At 43.9% G+C, this 20,247-nt stretch overlaps 1 protein-coding gene across 3 annotated transcripts in view; it reads left to right on the forward strand.

Annotated features, from left to right (window-relative positions):
- The window catches only part of Cfap61 (cilia and flagella associated protein 61), a 270,585-nt gene that overhangs the window by 2,990 nt on the left and 247,348 nt on the right, over positions 1-20,247 (forward strand). For all 3 annotated transcript variants that reach the window (XM_075962374.1, XM_075962373.1, XM_075962375.1), the window contains exons 2-6: positions 565-715; positions 9,900-10,050; positions 12,971-13,047; positions 13,833-13,900; positions 14,126-14,252. In XM_075962374.1, the coding sequence (XP_075818489.1) occupies positions 573-715; positions 9,900-10,050; positions 12,971-13,047; positions 13,833-13,900; positions 14,126-14,252 (566 nt within the window). In that variant the 5' untranslated portion in view covers positions 565-572. The remainder of the gene's footprint in view (positions 1-564; positions 716-9,899; positions 10,051-12,970; positions 13,048-13,832; positions 13,901-14,125; positions 14,253-20,247) is intronic.

Below are 20,247 nucleotides of genomic sequence, written 5' to 3' on the forward strand. Positions count from 1 at the left end.
TAAGTTCTGCCTCACGGCTCAGCTACCTCTCCTCTGTACGGTATGTCCGACTTGTTCTCCATCTCGCTGGTGTCTCTCTGTGCCTAGAGCTCTCTTCCTTTCTCTTCCTGGAAATCTCACTGATCCTCTCCTGCCTAGCTAGTGGCCATTCATCATTTTACTACACCAATCACAGCCAACATCTCTCCATACAGTGTACAGATATTTGCAACACATGGCTGTCGGTACTTTCTTTATAATAAGACTGTATGCCGTCATGGTGGGTTACGTCAGTCAACGAGCCCTTCCAATATCTAAAGCAGTTTTAAAATAGATGTAGAAAGTTCTAGGCAAGTTTGTTCTCAGTTCATCTTTTAGGAGAGCAGCATTTTAGCAGGTTTGCAATAACCATTGTTGAAGCCAGCCACCTGGGAAAATGTGTCCTGTGAGTGTCCCTGAGAACCCCTACATGTGTTTACCCTGACCACATGAAATTAAGTAACTGTCCTGTGCTGTGTGTACTGTAATTGAACTATCCCATCATCTCAAATTAATAAGGGACTTTTCTCTTTCTCTTGGGTACAGGAGGAAAAATGTCAGTCCTCACTTCTCCCAGAGGGAAGGTAGAGGTGGTTCATTGCCGAAGAACAGAATCCCAGGATATCTTTTGTATCAAAAACCTCATTAGAAAATTTACTCAGAAGCTCTTTGGGAGGATAAATATCATCTATCTTCTGTAAGTACATGGCTAAGTAAGTTCAGGAATGCTCGTCAGTTTTACTACAGGGCTGGGGGAATGTAGCGTAGAGACAGCTTTCACCTAGAAGGCATAAGATCCTGGGCCCAGTTCCCAGCGAGAAAACCACCACCACCACCACCACCACCATTTGAAACCTTTATCATGCCCCAGAAATGGTCCGTTGATCTTATGGCATTTCAAGTGGGCAGTTCACTGCATAGTGACAGATGTGGATCAGGACATCTAGGGACAGTTGACCTCTATGTCCTCTAACTGTGTAAACCGAAGACCTCTCATGGGCATTAGAGTCAAGCAAACTTGAATCGAAACCTCAAGTGCCCCACTCACTAGTACAATTTATTGGGGTGCAATGTTAACATGTCCAGGTTTTGAGACCTAATCTGAGGTTCCCACTGCTGCTTCCATTTGATGGATGAGAAAGAGAGGCCTGTTGCAGGTCAGGCTAACATAAGTGACCAAGCCCAGACTTGCTCTTAACCGTCCCTAAGATGTTCCTCTCATCTTGAAAATGTGGACAACTGTTTTTCTTCAAAGATCTTGTTCTGCCTGATATATAATATTTAATATATATATATATATATATATATATATTGTATAACATATATAATAACCTTCTATGGGCACAAGAATAAAATCTTTTTTTTTGGTTTTTTTTTTTTGAGACAGGGTTTCTCTGTAGCTTTGGAGCCTGTCCTGGAACTAGCTCTTGTAGACCAGGCTGGCCTCGAACTCACAGAGATCCGCCTGCCTCTGCCTCCCGAGTGCTGGGATTAAAGGTGTGCACCAGCACTGCCCAGCAAATCTTTCCGTCAGTTTCTAATTTTTATTAAAAAAATAACATATCCTATTACTTTTGTATTTCATAAGGCTGCACCACAGCTCTTGATATGCGTCCAGATGTTAATGCGCGTGTGTTGTCCCTTTTCACATGGAGCCAGGGATGGCCTGTGTGATCCATAGACAGTAGCAGAAGGGATGCTTTGTGACTTCAAGTCTAAGGCACGCAGAATCGTGCAGCTTCTCCTGACCTCAGAATTCAGCTGCCATGCCGATCAAAGTTTGCAGCCCGTAGCTACTGGCAAGTCTTCAGAACGGCCCTCAGCCTGCAGCCGCTCTCTCCTGCCAGCCATGCATGCCAGTGCTTTCAGTCACTGCATCTCCGCAGCCTCCGGCTGCAGCCACATTTGACTCTTAGCACAAAACTTGCTCGACTAAACTCACAGAATCACAGCCCAGTTGGGAGTCTTCCCTTTACGTCAGTAAATTCTTTGGGGGTTTTTGCTGCAATGTGCAGAAGATAAGTGTTTTTGCGTGACATGTATAATTTGTTCATTTGGTTAGGATCATCATGGAGAGACTAGGCCTAGAGATTGCAATGTATGATCTGTAGAGGAGAAAGTAGAATAGAATTTAAACCCCAGGAGGGTAAGAGCGTTGGTTACATTTTTGTCTCTGGGACAAAATACTGGGCAGAAAAGACATAAGAGAAGGGAGATTTGCCTGGGTGCATTGTTCTAGAGGGTATGCATGTCTACCACGGCAGGAGGGGCGTGGAGAGAGAGCTTGCAGCGTGGCTTATTCACATCGCAGCAGATCAAGAAGCAGACATTTCAGGCCAGAACCAGTGGAAGATAGAACCTCCAGGGCCTACCCCCAGAAGCCCACTTCTGCTAGCTAAGCCAAACGTCTCAAAGGCCCCAGTCTCCCAGAATACTACTACCAAGCTGGTCGTGAGTGTTCAGAACAAGACCCCCAGGGTACCTTGTTCATTAAGTCCACAGCGACAAGAAAAGAAAGAGAGGAAAATCGCACCTATGTCAATACTCCATAGTAAATGTATGTGGACTGAACTCTTCTGTACAAAGATTAAGATGGGCATGTTGGCTAAAAAACAAAACAAAAATATAAAATCACATAAAGATTTAAAGTAAAAGTATTGGGAAAAGAGATTTGTACTAGTTGCCTGTACACTAAGTCTTGTACTAGTTGCCTGTGCATTAAGTCTTGTACTAGTTGCCTGTACACTAACTAAGTCTTGTACTAGTTGCCTGTACACTAACTAAGTCTTGTACTAGTTGCCTGTATACTAACTAAGTCTTGTACTAGTTGCCTGTGCACTAACTAAGTCTTGTACTAGTTGCCTGTACACTAACTAAGTCTTGTACTAGTTGCCTGAGGACTTGACGTTCGGCAGTCACTTAGTCCGGAAGGCAAGCTGGGTCTTGAAGCAATTTTGAAGGTAATTTTTCTTTCCTCAGTTGGCAGCTAGGGAAGTCCAGCTGTGCTGTGTGGAAAAGGTGTAGTGAAAATGTAATTCTGTAAGTCAGGCAAGGGGACCCAGTGCCTGTGATCCCAGGATTTGAGAGGCTGAGACAAGAGTACCCTGGAGTTCAAGGCCAGAAACAACTATTGTGCTAATGTGGTCCTTATTTCAGAGGCGCGGTGACCAGCCGTAGAAGCCAGTGTTGAGGGGTAAATTTACCTTTTCATTCCCTGGAGCATCAAGAACATCCACTCCCAAACCTACCTCTCATTTTTCCAGGCCAACTCCTGGCCCTTTGCCAGGCTGTCCTAAAGGCTTAATGACTGATTTTTTTTGAGACATTTCTAAAAATAGTGATTTCTTTCTTTTCATTTTCTTTCTTTCTTTCTTTCTTTCTTTCTTTCTTTCTTTCTTTCTTTCTTTTTTATTAGATTGCTCATTCACAGGTCTACAGAAATGAGCAAACCTTATCTCATTTATAAAATGGTCAGGATAAAAATGAGCTGACCAGGCAAAAGAAATAAGCGCAGGAAGTAAAGCTACCATGTTGAGAGCAGACACCACACAGTGGCCAGAATGGACAGAGCCCCGCTTCCTGTTTGCGTGTGAAGAATTCAAGGGAACACTGAGGTCTCTCGCTCACTCATTTAAACAAAGCCCAAAGATGCTACTTCACCAAGATTCCCACCAAGTGCATTTGACAAAAGTTTTGTTTGTATTTGGGAAGTTCCTTAAACCGGTGGAACAAATGAGACATTTGTTACTCCAAAGAAAGACATTCTGGTTTTCATTGCTGGGCAATATCTTTGAGCTTTAATGTGATTTGTGTGAAGTACATACAGTATATGCATCTGTCACGTATACACACAGACATGCTATGTACATGTGTCTAAGGTCCCTATAGCTTGTGTTTGAACTATTACAAAGAAAGCTTAAAATCCATCTTTTAAAAGCCTTTTCTTTCTACCCATATCCTCCCCCATCCCAGAATGGGTTTTATCTGCCCTCCTTACCCCCTTTTTGATCCCAGAATGTTTTTTATCTGCCCCTAGAAGGGCACAATGACCAAGGGGCAATAACAAATGGAAATTATGTACACAAAAGAATAATGCTACATAAGTCACTTTTTATTGTGGCAGCTATTTGGAAATTGTAGTGCATTTTCCCCATTGAAACAAAGTTGTTCCTGGCTGGCTTCCCAGGCCAACCCATAAAAGCTTACTTAATCCATAATGTCTGTGCAGTACGGTACCATGTTAATTGTGCTATAGAACCCAGCCGCCACCCTAAGGTTCCCATGGATAAATGCATTTCAAGTTAAAATTGAGATTCCAGGAACACAGTGTCCCTTGCTTCCCTGGGGCAATGGCAGCTCTCTGTCCCCAGTCCTTGCCCACCTCTTCCTTCCCACCACTGCTGTCCAAGTCATATCTGATGTTTGTGGAGTCTTGTGTGGTGGGTGTTCTTTTCTGTGTGAACGAGAGGGATGGTTCTCAGCCATAGCTTATGGTCTAAGGCTGAAAAGTACAGAAGACCAGGAAAGAAAGAGAGAGGGAGAGAGAGAGAGAGAGAGAAGAGAGAGAGAGAGTATTCGATGAATTGAGAAGTTATGGGCCTGCACTTATATTTTAAAACCACACAAAGTACTTATTCCAATGGAAAACTACTCCTGACATGGAGGAATCTGAGCTGGGGTGCTGAGGCACACTTGCTATCCCAGCACTGAGAAGCTAAGGCAAGAGGATAGTGAGCTTGAGGTCACCAAATAATGAGAAGTTACTTCGGAGAAAGGGAGTAGAGTGTTGGGAAGGAAGATGTTGAAAGTCAGGGTTATCTGTGGGATGCAGTAACTCCTGACCTCTGGATTGAAAGTGTCTTTAAGATAATACTTAACTTTATTTAGCTAAGCAAGTGAAAATTACCTTTCAATTTATATGTGAATATTCTTCACGTGTTTAACTGTAGCATGATCAATAAAAATCCAGAGACTGATGTTGGGGTTCAACCCTCATTCTGAGAAGTCCTGGAGGCAGGATCGCCATTTTGGACTGAGGTAGAAGTAAGGGCCAGTGACTGGCTGTTCTGCTTTTCTGACCTTCAGGTTGGACCCCAATATCTCTCGCTGGGTTTTTATTAATTGTGCTACAATTAACTGTATACCGGCTTTGATCAGACCTTTTGCTGTCTTGGTGTACCACAAGACAGGCTGGCAGGTAGGTAGGATGGTTGAGATAGTCCTCTGGGGACAACCAGCTCCAGAAAGAGCTGGAAGGCTGCTGCTTCTCGTCCTGTAATCCTTAGCTTACATAAGACCCTGCTGGGTCTCTGTTTCTGCAGCTATTTCAGGTGATGCTGCATGTGATGCTGATTTTGTTGTTAAGTTGGCACATCTGGAAAGAAGGACCCTCAATTGAGGAACCGCCTTCATCACCTTGGCCTGGGGACATGTCTATGGGCATTTTCTTGATTTCTAATTGATAGAAAAGAGCACACTGTTGTAATTTGAAAAAACGGTGCATGAGAGAAAGACACTATGTGACAGGGCTCGCGTGGAGGGTTTTTTTTATTGGGGGAAAGGGACTGGGAAAAGGGGGGAGGGGAGGGGAAAGACAGGCCTCTGGAACAGGAGTGGCAGAAGAGAGAGAGAGAGGGGGGGGGGTGGGCAAAGCCCACCTTTTGAAAGAGAACATAGGGAATGTGCACAGGAGGTGCTCTTAGTGACAACAGTGAGGACATATCCTGTCAGAACTCCAGGGACAGGCCAGCACAGATGCTGAATACTAACACACAGAACACTAAGTGCTGTGGTTGCTACACAGGTGGGGCCTGGAATGAGAAAGGTAGTTTGGTGCTGGAGAGATTATCAATTAAAAGCACTTGTTGCTCTTCCAGAGGACCTAGTTCGGTTTCTAGCACCATCTCCTGGGGATCCAACATCTCTGACTTCCACACAAATACACATTATTAAGAAAAAAAAAACAACAACAACATAGGGGGCTGGAGAGATGGCTTAGGAATTAAGAGTACTGACTGCTCTTCCAGAGGCCCTGAGCTCAATTCTGAGCAACCATATGGTGGCTCACTACAATATGTAATGAGATCTGGTGCCCTCTTCTGGACTTCAGGGATACATGCAGGCAGAACACTATATGTAATAAATAAATTTTAAAAGAATAAAAATAAATTTTAAACAAAAGGAAGGTTTGTTGTAGAGGCTGCTTGTTTGTTTCCTGGCCACTCAGACTCCCAAAATAACCACACAGACACTGTATTAATTAAATCACTGCTTGGCCCATTAGCTTTAGCTTCTTATTAGCTAACTCTTACATTTTAATTTAACCCATTTCTATTAATCTGTATATTACCATGAGGCTGTGGCTTATCAGGTAAAGTTCCAGCATCTGTCTCCAGCAGGCCTACATGGCTTCTCCCTGACCCCGCCTCCTTTCTCCCAGCATTCAGTTTAGTTTTCCCCGCCTAGCTCTACTCTGTATTATCAGGCCAAGCCAGTTTCTTTATTCATTAACTAATCGTATTCACGGCTTACAGAGGGGAATCCCACATCACCTCCCCTTTTCTGTTTAAATAAAAAAGGAAGATTTTAACTTTAACATAGTAAAATTACATATAACAAAACAGGTATTAGCAAGATTATGGTTACAATATTTATATCTACTTTATCTTTTATAATAGTTAAGGAAAACTATTAACTATTCCTCAACTTCATCAAAGAGTCCAGAAGGATATAATATTACCTAAGTAAACAGGAAGTGCATTATAACCAACTTCCAAAACTTTAGAATTGACAGAGACATCTCGCTGCCTGGACAGTCACCCTAAGTTTTTCTGTATCGTTGGAGCATCCCATCTTCAGCCCACAGGCTCATAGTATCCAGCAGACTTTTTCATGAAGCAGGAAATTTCAAAATCAGGTCTATTTTTATTGGCCATTTGTCAGTCACTTTCTTCTGTGTCCTGCAGAATGTCTAGCAGACTCTTATAAAGCAGGAACCCCAAAGGATCATCTCACCTTCTTTAGGCAACTTCAGAAGTCCTTTTTCTGTGAGTTCTGCATGTCTTGTTCATATAGCTTAACATCAAGCAGTCCAGGCAAGAGCAGTTTCTTGCCCAAATGACTAATAAATGCCATAAATAGCCTCTTCACTGCCCATCTTCCTCTTAAAGTAGATTGGTGCTGCCAGGAGCAGATGTGTCTCATGTCATGAAAAGTCCAAAGTTCTTAAAACATTTTAAATGCCATATTCTGTAGTCTTTGAAAGGTTTGAAGAATGCCTATCTAACTGAAATATATCACTATAAATCTAGAAAACCTAACTAACATGAGTACAAGCTAGACTATTAACCTATATTTCTTAATTATACATTACATTTTTAAATGAGCTGCACAAACACAATACCTTAATCAAGAGCAGAAATACACATATACAGTATAACAAAATTGACCTTAAATTTGTATCAATAGACCAATATCCATACCAATGCAAATGCAAAGTATCCACCTCTATAGCATACCCCCTTTAAATGTAAACAAACACTTATAAACAATATTTGGGAATTTGGGCATAGTTCTCTCCAAACTGCTTCTTGGTTTGTTGGGCAAAGTAATTTGGGGTGTTCATGGAGACCTTTTGGTGGGTCTTGTTGCATCAAACATTAGTTTGGAAGGATTCCACAGGGCCTCATCCTCTGTGGAAACAAAGGAAGACCCTCTTTTCCAAAGCAACATATCCTTAGACCCATATTTTAAAATCAAGATACCTTTAAAGTATATATGTTGGCTTATCCTAGCAGTCCCAGAATCAAATGTCTCTCTGCAGTGAAAAAATTAAAAAAAAAACACAATAGTATACATAATCCAGACTCTTTGTATATATTCCATCTTTACATTGCTTTTTTCTTTATTCCTTTAATCTATGATTGTCTGTCTCTTTAAAGACTTTGTTTTATTTATTTTTTAAACAATTTACTTCTTTCCCAACTCTCTATACTCTTTTTCTTCTCTCGCCTAAGCCTACATACATTTATCCAACACTGTGACCCATTTAGAGGTCTTTTCCATCTGAATTTGTCTTTATTGTATATATGTAATCCTTTTCTGACCAGGACTGCTTCTTAAAATGCTAAGTGCTTCTTAAAAACCTAAGCAGCAGCATTGCTAGGACAAATACCACCCTGCCTGCTTGCTCTGCTCAGTCCAGCATGGCTGCAGTCCATTCACTGCCTCTGAGACTGCTGGGTGGGAGCCACGCTCATCACCTCAACTTTGATAACCAAGCAGCCCAAGCTGCCACCAAGTAACTTGCAGCCAGCTGCCTACAAACCCCATTTAAATGCTTGGCCTTCTGAAAAGGCCAGAGTTTGCGCTGGCAGCATGGCCCAGAAAAGCCGCTGTTCCAAAACCACACAGCTGTTTTTCTGCTACTGCTGAATCAGGAAGACCTCTCTTAAAGGAGCTGCAGCACGCTGTCAACAAGCAAATCCCATATGGGAAAAAATGTGGCTAAACTTTGTTTTTTAGTGTCTAGAATTCCTTTCTAAGTCCACTCAGGTTTTATGTGGATTTAGCTAGCACATATTGGAGTGCCAATTTGTTGTAGGGGGCCACTAGTTTGTTCCTGGCTGCTCAGCCTCGAAATAATCACACAGAAACCATATTATTTGCAATACTGTTTGGCTAATAGCTTAAGTGTATTTCTGGCTAACTCATATCTGAAATTAACCCATCTCTATTAATCTGTGCATCACCACGAGGCTGTGGCTTACCGGGTAAAGCTCCGGTTTTTGTCTCCAGTGGGGCTACATGGCTTCTCCCTGATCCCACCTTCTTTCTCCCAGCATTCAATTTAGTTTTCCCCACCCAGCTCTACTTTGCCCTATCAGGCCAAGCCAGTTTCTTTATTCATTAACCAGTCGTATTCACAGCATGCAGAGGGTAGCTGAGGCTAGAGATATGGCTTAGTGATAGAGTACTTGCCTGCCATTGGTGAGGCCCCAGGTTTAAAAGCTCATTCCCTAGCAAGAGAGAGCTGGGGTGGAGAGGTAGAGGGGAAGGGGAGGGGAAAGAGAGGAGCGAAAACTCAGGGTGCACCAGAGCATAGGAAAGTACTAGATGTGAACCTGGGAGCATGCTTGTAAGCGCCATTCCTCTGTGGTTTCTCCTCCACGTTCCTGCCTTGAGTTCCTGCCCTGACTTCCCTTAGTGATCGCCTATGACCTGGAAGTGGAAGATGAGCTAAGTTGCTTTTGGTCCTGGTGTTTATCACAGCAATAGAAAGTGAGCTGGTGACTAAAGATACGCAGGTTCTGTGTAACTCAGCCTTGGGACCTGGGTTCGGGGTTCGGAAGAACCCTGCATAAGAGTGCCAATAAAACTGACTCTAAATGCAGCTTTGCCACTTGTGCACAGGTGATCAGCCCATCTCAGTTTTCCCAGGACCTTCCTGGCTTTTAGCATGAAGTCTCCTGTCTTGAGTGACACCTTAGTCCCCAGCAGAGGACAGTTGACCACTGTAACTGTCTATAACTCTGCTGGGTGTACATCAACACAGTGGTATTGCTACCTTGGAGAAGGTGGAGGAGGTATGCGATAGAACGGTGTTCTGCTCAGTGTGCCAAAGAAGGCTATTGGATATTTACTGTGATAAATGTGACACTTTTAGTGAAAACATAATTTTAAATAACAACTTGATTGATGTCTTCATGCACCCTGAACAAACACACCCACACTTTGAGCAACATCATTCGCACAACTCTGGCTGTAACCAGACCTCACGCAGCAGCTCCAGAGCTCCGGGGGCCCCAGGAAGAAGAGGATGGCCTGCCTTCACCCCACTTTGGTTGTCTCTACTAATGTATGTATTTTCATTCTTTTCACAGAGAAAAGGCAAACCTTGCTGTTACCCTCTGTAATGACAAGGAGGAGATCATGGCCCATGGCATCTTCTTGGACTACCCCAACTGGAATGTTGCCAAGCAGGACAACTGGGTGTCCGTGTTCGAGGAGCTTGACAATGAAATCCCGTGCACAGTAAGAAAAACACACAGCATGTTTATTGGAACAACTCGACTGGGAGGGAGGGCCTGGTGTCAGACCAGCGTCATCTCAGTTTCTGGGTCGAGAAATCCAACCCTCACGCATATCATAGCAACATCATAACATGTTAAAAACAAAACGATAAGATGCTAGAGCCAAGGGGGGTCCAGAGTACATAGGATGGGTACCTGATGGCCCTGTCAGCCAGCTGCCCCCAGGTCCTACCTTGTGCTTTTAAATTTACAAGATCTGGAAATAAAGAATTGGTGTGCCTACTATGTATATCTAGATACCCTACGGATGTCTGTGTGTCCTTTGTGAGGTCTGTGATATCCTAGGAAGGCCTCTGTCACCTAGCAGTTGCCCTAGGAATGACAACAGAGCTTAACACTTAGTCAGACTGCGTAACGTTTAAAATGCCCTCGTGGAGGGTGGCGCCTTTGATGTCAGGTAGCCATTATGGATTTGACATTAGCTAGTCTGCATTGAAATGTGCTGCAAATATAAAACATATACTAGATTTGAAGTGCTTAGTAGGGAAAACTGTGTAAAGTATGCCATGTTTTTTTTTTTATATATTAATAATCCAGGTAATAGTTGAAAGGCTGAAGCAGAAGGATTGCTGTGAGTTCAAGTTAGTTGGTGTTAGGTAGTGAGTAATTGTCCAGCCAGATCATTGTCACAAGACCTTGTCTCAAAGGCAATAAATAATCCACTATAACAATTTTTATATTATGTGTTAATTATAAAATGAACATATTAGGTTAAATAAAACATTTTAAATCTACATATTCGTCCTTACTCTTGTGTGTATGTGTGCTTATGACTATACTGTGTATGTATATGCACATTCACGTGTGTGACTGTGGGAGCACACATGCCATACATACATGTCTGTGGAGGTCAGGGCAATCTCAGGTGTCAGTCCTTACCTCCCACCTTAATTTGTGCCAGGGTCTCGTTTTGTTGTTTATCTGCGGCATCTGCCACGCCACTTGGGCCTCAAGCTCCCAGGAATTTGCCTTCCTCTACCTCTCACGTTCCTGTAGGAGGGCCAGGATTATAGGCAGGCGTGCTAAATGTCTGGCTTTTCTATGTGTGTTTTGGGGATTTGAACTCAGATCCTCACACTTACACAGTGAGCACCTTTGCCCACCGAGCCATCTCCCCAGAGCCAGTTCTATTCTTTCTAAATGTATTTGCCAGAAAATGTGAAATTGCATTTTGATTTGCATTTGTAAGTCACATTTTTCTGCTGAGCTACACCGATTAAGCCTTAATTAGTCCTCAGTGTATTTTCTATCTCATTAGCATTTGGAACTGAAGGAATGGTTTTTGTCTTAAAGATGTTTAGGGAGTAAATCCTAAATTATCTATATAAATCAAGCACGTAGTAAGCCATGTGCTCCGAGGCAGATGTTGAGGAAGGTTAATGGATTAAACCATTAATCTAGAGAAAGGGCCTAGAACCCCTTAGTCTGTTGTTATCTGGACTTGGGAGTTTGTGCATATATGCTTTTTGAGAATTTCCAAGGTCACAGGTCAAACTCGTGATTTCTTTCTTGCCAATTCCTGCTGAGTGCTTCCGAGTCAAAGGTTAGCCAACGGAAGTGGAGACAGCACATGGCTGTGTAGTTGGTAACCCGAAGTTTCCTGGAGAACTAAGGTCAGCTTTCTCCATTTACAGGTTCCACACCGTAAATTCAGCTGACTAACAATGGGAAGTGTTTGTAAAAATGTACACGTATGCCGGGCCATGGTGGCGCACGCCTTTAATCCCAGCACTCGGGAGGCAGAGGCAGGCGGATCTCTGTGAGTTCGAGACCAGCCTGGTCTACAAGAGCTAGTTCCAGGACAGGCTCCAAAGCCACAGAGAAACCCTGTCTCGAAAAACCAAAAAAAAAAAAAAAAAAACCAACCAAACAAAAAGTACACGTATTGCATACATGCAGGGCTTTTCCTTGTTATTATTACCAGACAATATAGTAAGCAGCCCCTCAAGTCACGCTTACACTCTGTTAAGGCATAATAACGTACATCAGAGACATGTGCCGATCGTATATAGATCCTACACCATTTGATACAGGGACCAGAGTTGAGTGCTCATCAATTTTGGTATCTACAGAGGTCCTGGAATCAACACCCCAAATACTGAGGGAGGAGCAGCTTTACTAAGAAATCAGGAAGCCTGAGGTTCCCACTTCCCCAGTGGAAATGCATGTATGATAATCACCTTTCAGTGTATTTCCATTATTTCTAGAACCTTCATGAATACAGGAACCGAGAGATGACCATAAAGGAGCACTAGTATTATTTAGGCCAGCTAATCACCCAAGAGTCAGAGGACAAAGCCCCTTTAAAACTCGGATTCCGAAAGCCACGTGAGACTCTTGCTTCTCTGCATTTTTAGCTCCCAGGTTTTCTGGATCGCAGGAATAATAAGTTGATTGGGACTCCGGGAATGTTGAACAAAAAAGCCTTTGGATTCCTAATGCAGCATCTGCCTTCCATCCTTCAATTTCATAAGAGAATCTCTCCCTCGTGTCCCATGAATAGAGCAGCAGCTGCTGGCTCAGGAGCCCCAGGGAAAGGGTGATTGTCTTTCACTTGGCATAGACACCCCCAAAGGCAAGACTATGGAGTCCGTAATCGATTTCACTCCCCTGCAGGCTCTTCCCTACCCACAATTCCTCCATGAGGGCAGGAGCAGGGGCTGGGCACTCTAGACTCACAATCTCCACTTCCTTAGCTAATTCGAAGCTAGTGAGACAGAGGGCTTAAACTGCTATGTGGGTGTCTTGTCCCTTTGGCGTAAGCTGTGACCCACAAATCCTGACCAGCTCTGCCCTTGGGACTGCTCTGAGCCCTGTTCTGTCTGGTCCAGTGTTTTATCCACATGTTCTTTCTCCTGCAGCCTCTGAATACACTGTTTATGCACTTCTTCGTGGCTGTGGACGAGTATTCCACTGGCTGCCTCAAAGAGATCATTCGGTGAGTGGGTGACTCGGCATGGACGGTGGTCATGAAAGATGCCTTATGGAGTATTTTTCAAATGAAACAAAGTTCTTTGGACCCTTTAATTTGCTTATAGTTTGTTGTAACATTAATCCTCTATTAATTTAATAGCAGCAGTATTTCCAAAAGGAAATAATCTAATTCTTAAAATCCATTCTTTCTCGAGCCCCTGTTTTTAATTGCTATCACTTGAGGCCAACAGGTAGTGCACTAATTTAAAGAACTGGATCGAGGTGGTCAGGAACGAGGGAAGACTTGCAGACTTATGTGTTTTCAGTGTAAGATTTCCTCAGTCTTTTCTTTAGAAGTTTACATCGACATGACCGCCCGCAGAAGCATCCTGAATAGCAGGGTGTGTGGAAAGATGATGAGCAGGGCCATTGAGCTGTGGCGATGCGTCTCTGACAGCCTGTACAGACCGCGGGGTGGGGGTGGGTGGCTCAGCTTTCAAGTCACTTTGTAATGTCACACCAGACCATCCAGATGCCAGGTCAGAGGTTAATGTCAGCAGAAATCTGGTGTGCTGCTTGGGCGTCATGCCCTTTATTCGCTCGACCTCCACCAGACAGACGGGGGGGGGGGGGAGCTCTTTGGAATCGAAGGAAAAGTAGAGAGGAAGGAAATCGCCCAGGAGATGCTCTGGCCCTTACTAGCAGGGAGCAACTGAGTTCGTGTGACTTTCCGGACACCTCATTTTCTTAGGGGCAGGCAATGTGGTTGCTTTGTTACTAACACCATCCCATCCCGTCTTTCTTCCCCAGGACTGTGTTCAAGGCAGTACCAGAACTATACTTCATATTCCTTATATTGCCAACATACGTGAGCCTAGGTAAGGTCCTCAACAGCCCGGTGTCCCCAGAAACTGTCAAGGAACTGAAGCTGAAAGTAGCACTCTTGGGAATGGGAAAGAAGATTGGTCACCGGACTTTAAGCATATCATGTTGGTACTTGATTACAGCCAGTAAATTTCCAAGTGGAATGGGGACCCCATTTTTTTTTCTGAAATCTTGAAGTTATCCCTTGATTAAAGGATACATTTCTTTCTGTGGTTTAGGTTCAACCCTGATAACTGTGTTTGACCTAGTGGGGAACATTCCATGTTTGTCCTATGATGAAGATTTTGCAGTGCACATATGTCACAGGCATGACCACTACCCTCAGCTGCATATTCGCAAAGCCAGGTACAGTTGGCATAGTGCCTGTGTGATGTAAACTTCATGGGATGGTCATCTTTATAAGGAACTCCCCCCCTTTAGATATTCAAGGCAGGGTTTCTCTGTGTAGCCTTTGCTGTCCTGCAACTCTCTCTGTAGACCAGTCTAGCTTTGAACTCACAGAGATCTGCCTGCCTCTGCCTCCCAACGTTCTGGGATTAAAGGCATGTGGCCACCACCACCCAGTTATAAGAGACTTTTTAATCAGTCAGTTAGATTAAATTTTTGTGATACTCATAACATTCGTTTGGCGATTCCTAGCATCTCCCTAGATGGCGTAATCAACAAGACTATCCGGTATTTCTCATTTGGTTCTGTGTAGCTGGGGACTTACGCATTTACTACTAGGGGCTTCTAAAATAGCCCTTAATCCTGCAGCAAGTAAGAAAACTCTCAAATAAAACAAACTTGAAAATGAATCTGCCTATTTAGTGTTCCTCGTAAAACCCACCCGTGTTCTAACACTTAGGAATAGGATGTTGTTCATTCTGAGAGGAGTTTTCCAATTGAAGTCTTCAGTGTCTTCATGACATCGTCCAAGCATAGCCGTTTAAGGGTATAAATGTGGCGAAGTCTGTTTTCCAAGGTAGTCTATCCCATCTTTTGCTGTGGTTCCCCCCTATAGTGTGACTTCCCCAGTCCTCTTGTTAGCTGTCGGCTGTGTGTGTCCTCTGTGTGACACCAGGCAGTTGTGCACACTCTCACCAGCACAGCTTTGAGGAGGGGTGAACTAAGTCTTGGAAGCTTCTACCTGGCTTTCCTGGGATGTTTGCTCTGAAGGTAGTGAGCCGCACGCTGAGGTCCCCCACCCTGAGATGGCTGTGACAGAGACGAGAGGCCTCATGTTGGCGTGGGTGTCAGCTCCAGCCCAACTAAATGTGATAGTTAGCACCACACACAATGTGTGTGTGAGCCATTGTGGACAGTCAGTGGTGGGAAAGCGGGCACAGAGGCAGTCCCTTCAGGTGTAGGCAGGCAGGGAAATGAATCACAGTGAGGTGAAAATGAAAATTTAGGGGAGTCTGGTGCTGGGTGACTTGTTGCCAGTATATTTAAACACAGCATAATTTGAGAGAAAAGTTTCTTGGTGGAATGCAATCCCTGGCTTACCAGGAAGCATAATTATAGCGAAACTCAACTCAGGGCTTATCATTTCTTCCAAGAAGATGGGTGATGGAAATAGGCTGCTTGCATTAGCTTAAGAACCTAAGAAGGAATCTGGGCTGGTCTTGGTCATATAGACAGCATAGAGATCATTCGGGCTATTAGCCACCTCTGGTATTGGTTGAGCGAGGTTGGGGGAGCCCCTGGTTACATAGATAATGTAAGGGTCATTTAGACTATTAGACATCTCTGGTCCTGGTTTTGGGAACTTGATAGGGCCTGGCCCAACAGAAAATTCAGATCACTGGGCTATTAATCACTTCCAGTTCCCAGCTTTCTGCAAAAACAGTTCATATGTCCTTCCCTTTCTGGTTGTTTAAAATTTCTGTTTTCCCTGAAGATCTATGGGCACAAGGACCTTTGTGTTCCCAACATGCCAGCCTAAAGGGACACCTTACTACACTATCCTGAGGCTCCAAGTGAGGATACTTAACTGCCCCATTAGAGTTCCAGCCTAAGGTGAGGACAAGCTAGCCTGCTTTGAAATAGGAGTGCATTGGGAAGTCATTTCACAGTGATGATTGCTCCCCTGTGAAGCATAAATTGTACCCTCTTCGCCCATTTCCATATTTGATGAATTTACTTTAGAAAAGCATCAAATTTGTTTGTTATAAAGAGGCAAGAGCATGTAGCATTACAACATAGTTTTTAAGAGTGTGTAATGATGACATTCTAGATCTAGATTTTTGGTTCCGCCATTCACCAGATGAATAAATTTGCAAAACAGAATTGATGCTCTGGGGTCACGTGTCTCTCTGTTAGCGGTGTAGTGTGTAGACAACAGCACAGAGCTCTTGGCAACAGCCTATGACCTAACTTAAGTCTGATGGTGTACCTCTGATTACATGTAACAATCCACGAAGCACTAAATATTATTTACTGCAGGGGCTGGAGGCTTGCCTACTTTGTGCAGTTCAGTTTCCTGTGGTTAATTCTAGCACCATATATATCACAAGGGGGCTTGCCTGCAGTAAACAATAAGGATATTAGTTCATAAGAGGGAAGGACACAGAGAAATAAATACAACCTCACATCCCCGCCCCCAAGAATAGCCCTCTGAGTGTTTACCCATTCCACTACGACACATACATATAGTAGATGTTACCCCATTCAACAGAATGAGTTGCTTCCATAGCAACCAATCACAGAGAGTCATGCTGAATAAAAGAAGGCAGATGGAGAAAAAGATATCTAGGGGTTACCTCAGTTTTATGAGGTCTACAACAGATGAAGCTACTGTGTAGAAATCAGGTTGGTGATGCTATGCTAAGGAGGGAAAGTGAGACTGGGAGGGACAAGAGGGGATTCTGCAGGAGGAGGGAGGCAGTGCTGCTGAGTGCTAGGTGGTCTGAGCTCATCAAACTATCTTCTGAAGGTCATTGAAGGTCATGTGCTTTCTCACATGTTGCCATACCTCCATGAAGAAATAAAAACTTCAAAACTTCATGTAGATGGCCTCTTGAGCTTGGTCTGAGGGGATGAATTCAACCAGAGAGGCAGAGTGGGCAAAGCGGAAGCAGGAAGCCCCTGGAATGGTCATCGCCAGGCAGATAGGCGGGTGTGGCTGCTCTTGTGTGTGTGTGTGTGTGTGTGTGTGTGTGTGTGTGTGTGTGGAGGGCAGTCCCCTGGACAGGATCATCCTTAGCTGTTCAAGAAGTTGCATCCTTTAAAGACATTTTATTGACAAGTTGGCAGTGTTGTTTTTTTATGGGAAATTTCCATAAACCTAATAGTTATGCCTTTATCTTAATTTTATTTTAAAATCTCTCAGTTTCTCCCTGCCATTTTTACTACCTATTTGAAGGATAGGTTCTCTTAGTAAATGAATCACATTTTCAGATTAGAAACGTGTTAGGAATTAAAATTGTTCATAGCTAGATAGACACATGCAAGTACTGTTGACTCCATATAGCTGTTTTGCATCCAAGGATTCAATCAAAATACTTCTCCCACAAACACCAACAAAACACACTGATAGGCAGAGTGCTTGCTTGGTTTGTGTAAGACCCTGGATTCACGCTCTAGTTCTGCAAAGAACAATGAAACCACTAAAATATTTTGAGAAAAAAAATATACTTCTGAGCCTGGCATGTTGCTACATGCTTGTACTCCCAGCACTTGGGAAGCAATAGCAAAAGGATCGTAAGTCACAGGCCATCCCGGGCTACGTGGAGAGACCCTGCCTCAAAATACAAATACACTGGGGTGGGAGGGTTTGGGGTGGGAGGACTGGAGAATTGGTTCAGTAGTTAAGACCACTTACTGCTCTTACAGAGGACCCAGGTTTAGTTCTCAGCACCTACATATGACAGCTCACAACTGTAACTCCAGTTCCAGGGGATCCGATACCTCCCTCTGGCCTCTGTGGGCACTGTATGCATTACACAGTATTGTGATCATATGCTCTGTTAATTATGCACCTAATATAGCAGCTCACTGTCTTTACAGTTAACATAGCTGGAGGCAAGAGACTCCCAAGGCCCCACTTTCCCCAGGGATCTACAGGCAGTTAATGGTTACCAAGGGAGGGAGTAACCACTAGTAGATTGTCCATGCTCCCTATGGCTGCACTCTTGCTTATGCTCCTGTTAGCAACCCCAGTGAAAGTCAGTGGGTCACCAATTAAAAAGAAGAAGGAAAAGGTGGGAGGTGGGCTTAGTGGGGAAGAGGTGGACGGTCAGCAGTAGTCGGAGGGGGACAAGGGAAGGGGATAGGAATAAGAGGCAAATAGGCTGCAGGTGCACCATAGACGTGTCTGAGAACGTCACACCCAACCCATTGTTATCCGTAAGTTATGATAACAAAACCTCTCAAAAAAAGAACTTATTTTTAGGTTCCAAGATGGCCTGGCTATTGTGTGACTAATTCATTTAGTTGTTAGTTGTTTATGGGAATGGTGATGATGGTTAGTCTTGATTCTCACCCTTGATCATGTTGATAAGTACATAGGAGACTGTGTTTGTGAGGGAGTTTCCAGAAAGGGTTAACTAAGGTGAAGACATCCTGAATGTGGGCAGCACCATCCTGGAGTCTGAAGGCTCCACTGGAAAAAAAGGGAAAAAAGGGGGAATCCAGAGAGTACATGCATCATCCCTGTTTCCTGGTGGGCGTGTTCCTGGTGGGTGTGTTCCTTATGGGCATGTTCTGATCACCTCATCACAGCTTCCCTACCAAGACACTGAAGCCTTTGCATCTTTGACCTAGAATACAATTTTCCCATTGTAAATTGCTTTTCTCAGGTATTTGTCACAAGGACAAAACACACTGACTATGACAGAAATTTAGCTGTTGTCAAGTTTTTCCAGAAAAGAGATACCATGGGAAAAATATTAATATTCACATACTTAACACACATGTGGAGGCCAGAGGACAGCTTTGGTATCAGAGGAGGTTATCAGGCTTGGCAGCAAGCACACTGTTACCCACTGAGCCATCTTACTGCCCCCCAAACATTTTTTAAATTTTAAATATACAGTTATTATGCCCATTTGTATCTTATAAATTATCATTTTCCGGAAGAATAGTAAGAATACTTTCAACATAGACATTCTGCAAGACGTTGTTGCATTGGGAAAACTGCTTATCCATGCAGTACTGAAGCGGACATGCGCAGAAGCAGCCAATCAGAAAGCGATCCATTTCTTTGACTTTGTTAGCTTGCTCCCTGGTGCCCTGTCTGCTGTTCAGAATGTCCATAACAGGAGAAGAGACGGACAATGTGCTCAGTTGGCATCTGGCTCCAGGAAGCACTTACTGACTGTTCCAGTCGCTTTTCGGTCTCTGTGATTTAAAAACCCGACAAAGCAATCTGGGGAAAAGAGCTTATCCTGGCTCATAGTTTAAGACTCCAGCCAGGCGGTGGTGGCGCACGCCTTTAATCCCAGCACTCGGGAGGCAGAGGCAGGCGGATCTCTGTGAGTTTGAGACCAGCCTGGTCTACAAGAGCTAGTTCCAGGACAGGCTCCAAAGCTGCAAAGAAACCCTGTCTCGAAAAACCAAAAAAAAAAAAAAAAAAAAAAAAAAAAAAAAAAGACTCCAGCCCGTCATGGTGGAGAAATATGGCAGTGGGGACTGAATCTGAGGACTGTGGCTGCTTGTGGCTGCTTGGCTCTCTCTCTGGGTTTATACCATCTAACATCCCAGTCAGGGAAGAGTGCCACCCATAGTGGGCAGCTCTCCCTGCCTCAGTAGACAAAATACTGCTGCTCCCCCCGCCCCAGTTGTGTCCAGAGACTAACCTACCGGGATCATCCCTCTCAGGTGTGCCCAGATCTCCTAGTGGACCTAGATCCTGTCAAGTAGACAGCACTAACCCTCATTAAAGCAATTAATAGTTCCCGCTCAGTCTCAGATTCTCCCTTGCCATTTCCTTCCTCACCATTTCCTTTCTTTTCCCTCTCTTAAGACTTACTTAGCAGGATGGCTGTGGCCTTCCACTGGGCAGGGCCCACAAAGCTAGAAGTAAACCTCTGGATACCTGAACCCAAGGTCTTGCTCACGCAGCCTTTGCTGTCTCACTGTTCCTTTTGCTGGCACCACAGAGACTCCATGAGGAGCAGATACCAAGAGGGAGGTTGTCCTAATCCAAAGAGATAAAGAGGGAGCATTTATGCTAAGATAACGAAGGCACAGTAGTGAATTCAGGTGGCAATCATGACACAAAACAGCGCTTTTGCCTGAAGAAGGTACAGACGTGTACCACTTTTAAAGCCTTTTATCCCAAACTGATAGATTGGCGTTTTAGCATTCGTGGATCTAACATTGCCGGTATCTTGAAACTTGCGTGGACTTTTACCTC

Source organism: Microtus pennsylvanicus, chromosome 2 (genome assembly GCF_037038515.1).
Source record: "Microtus pennsylvanicus isolate mMicPen1 chromosome 2, mMicPen1.hap1, whole genome shotgun sequence".
NCBI lineage: Eukaryota > Metazoa > Chordata > Mammalia > Rodentia > Cricetidae > Microtus > Microtus pennsylvanicus.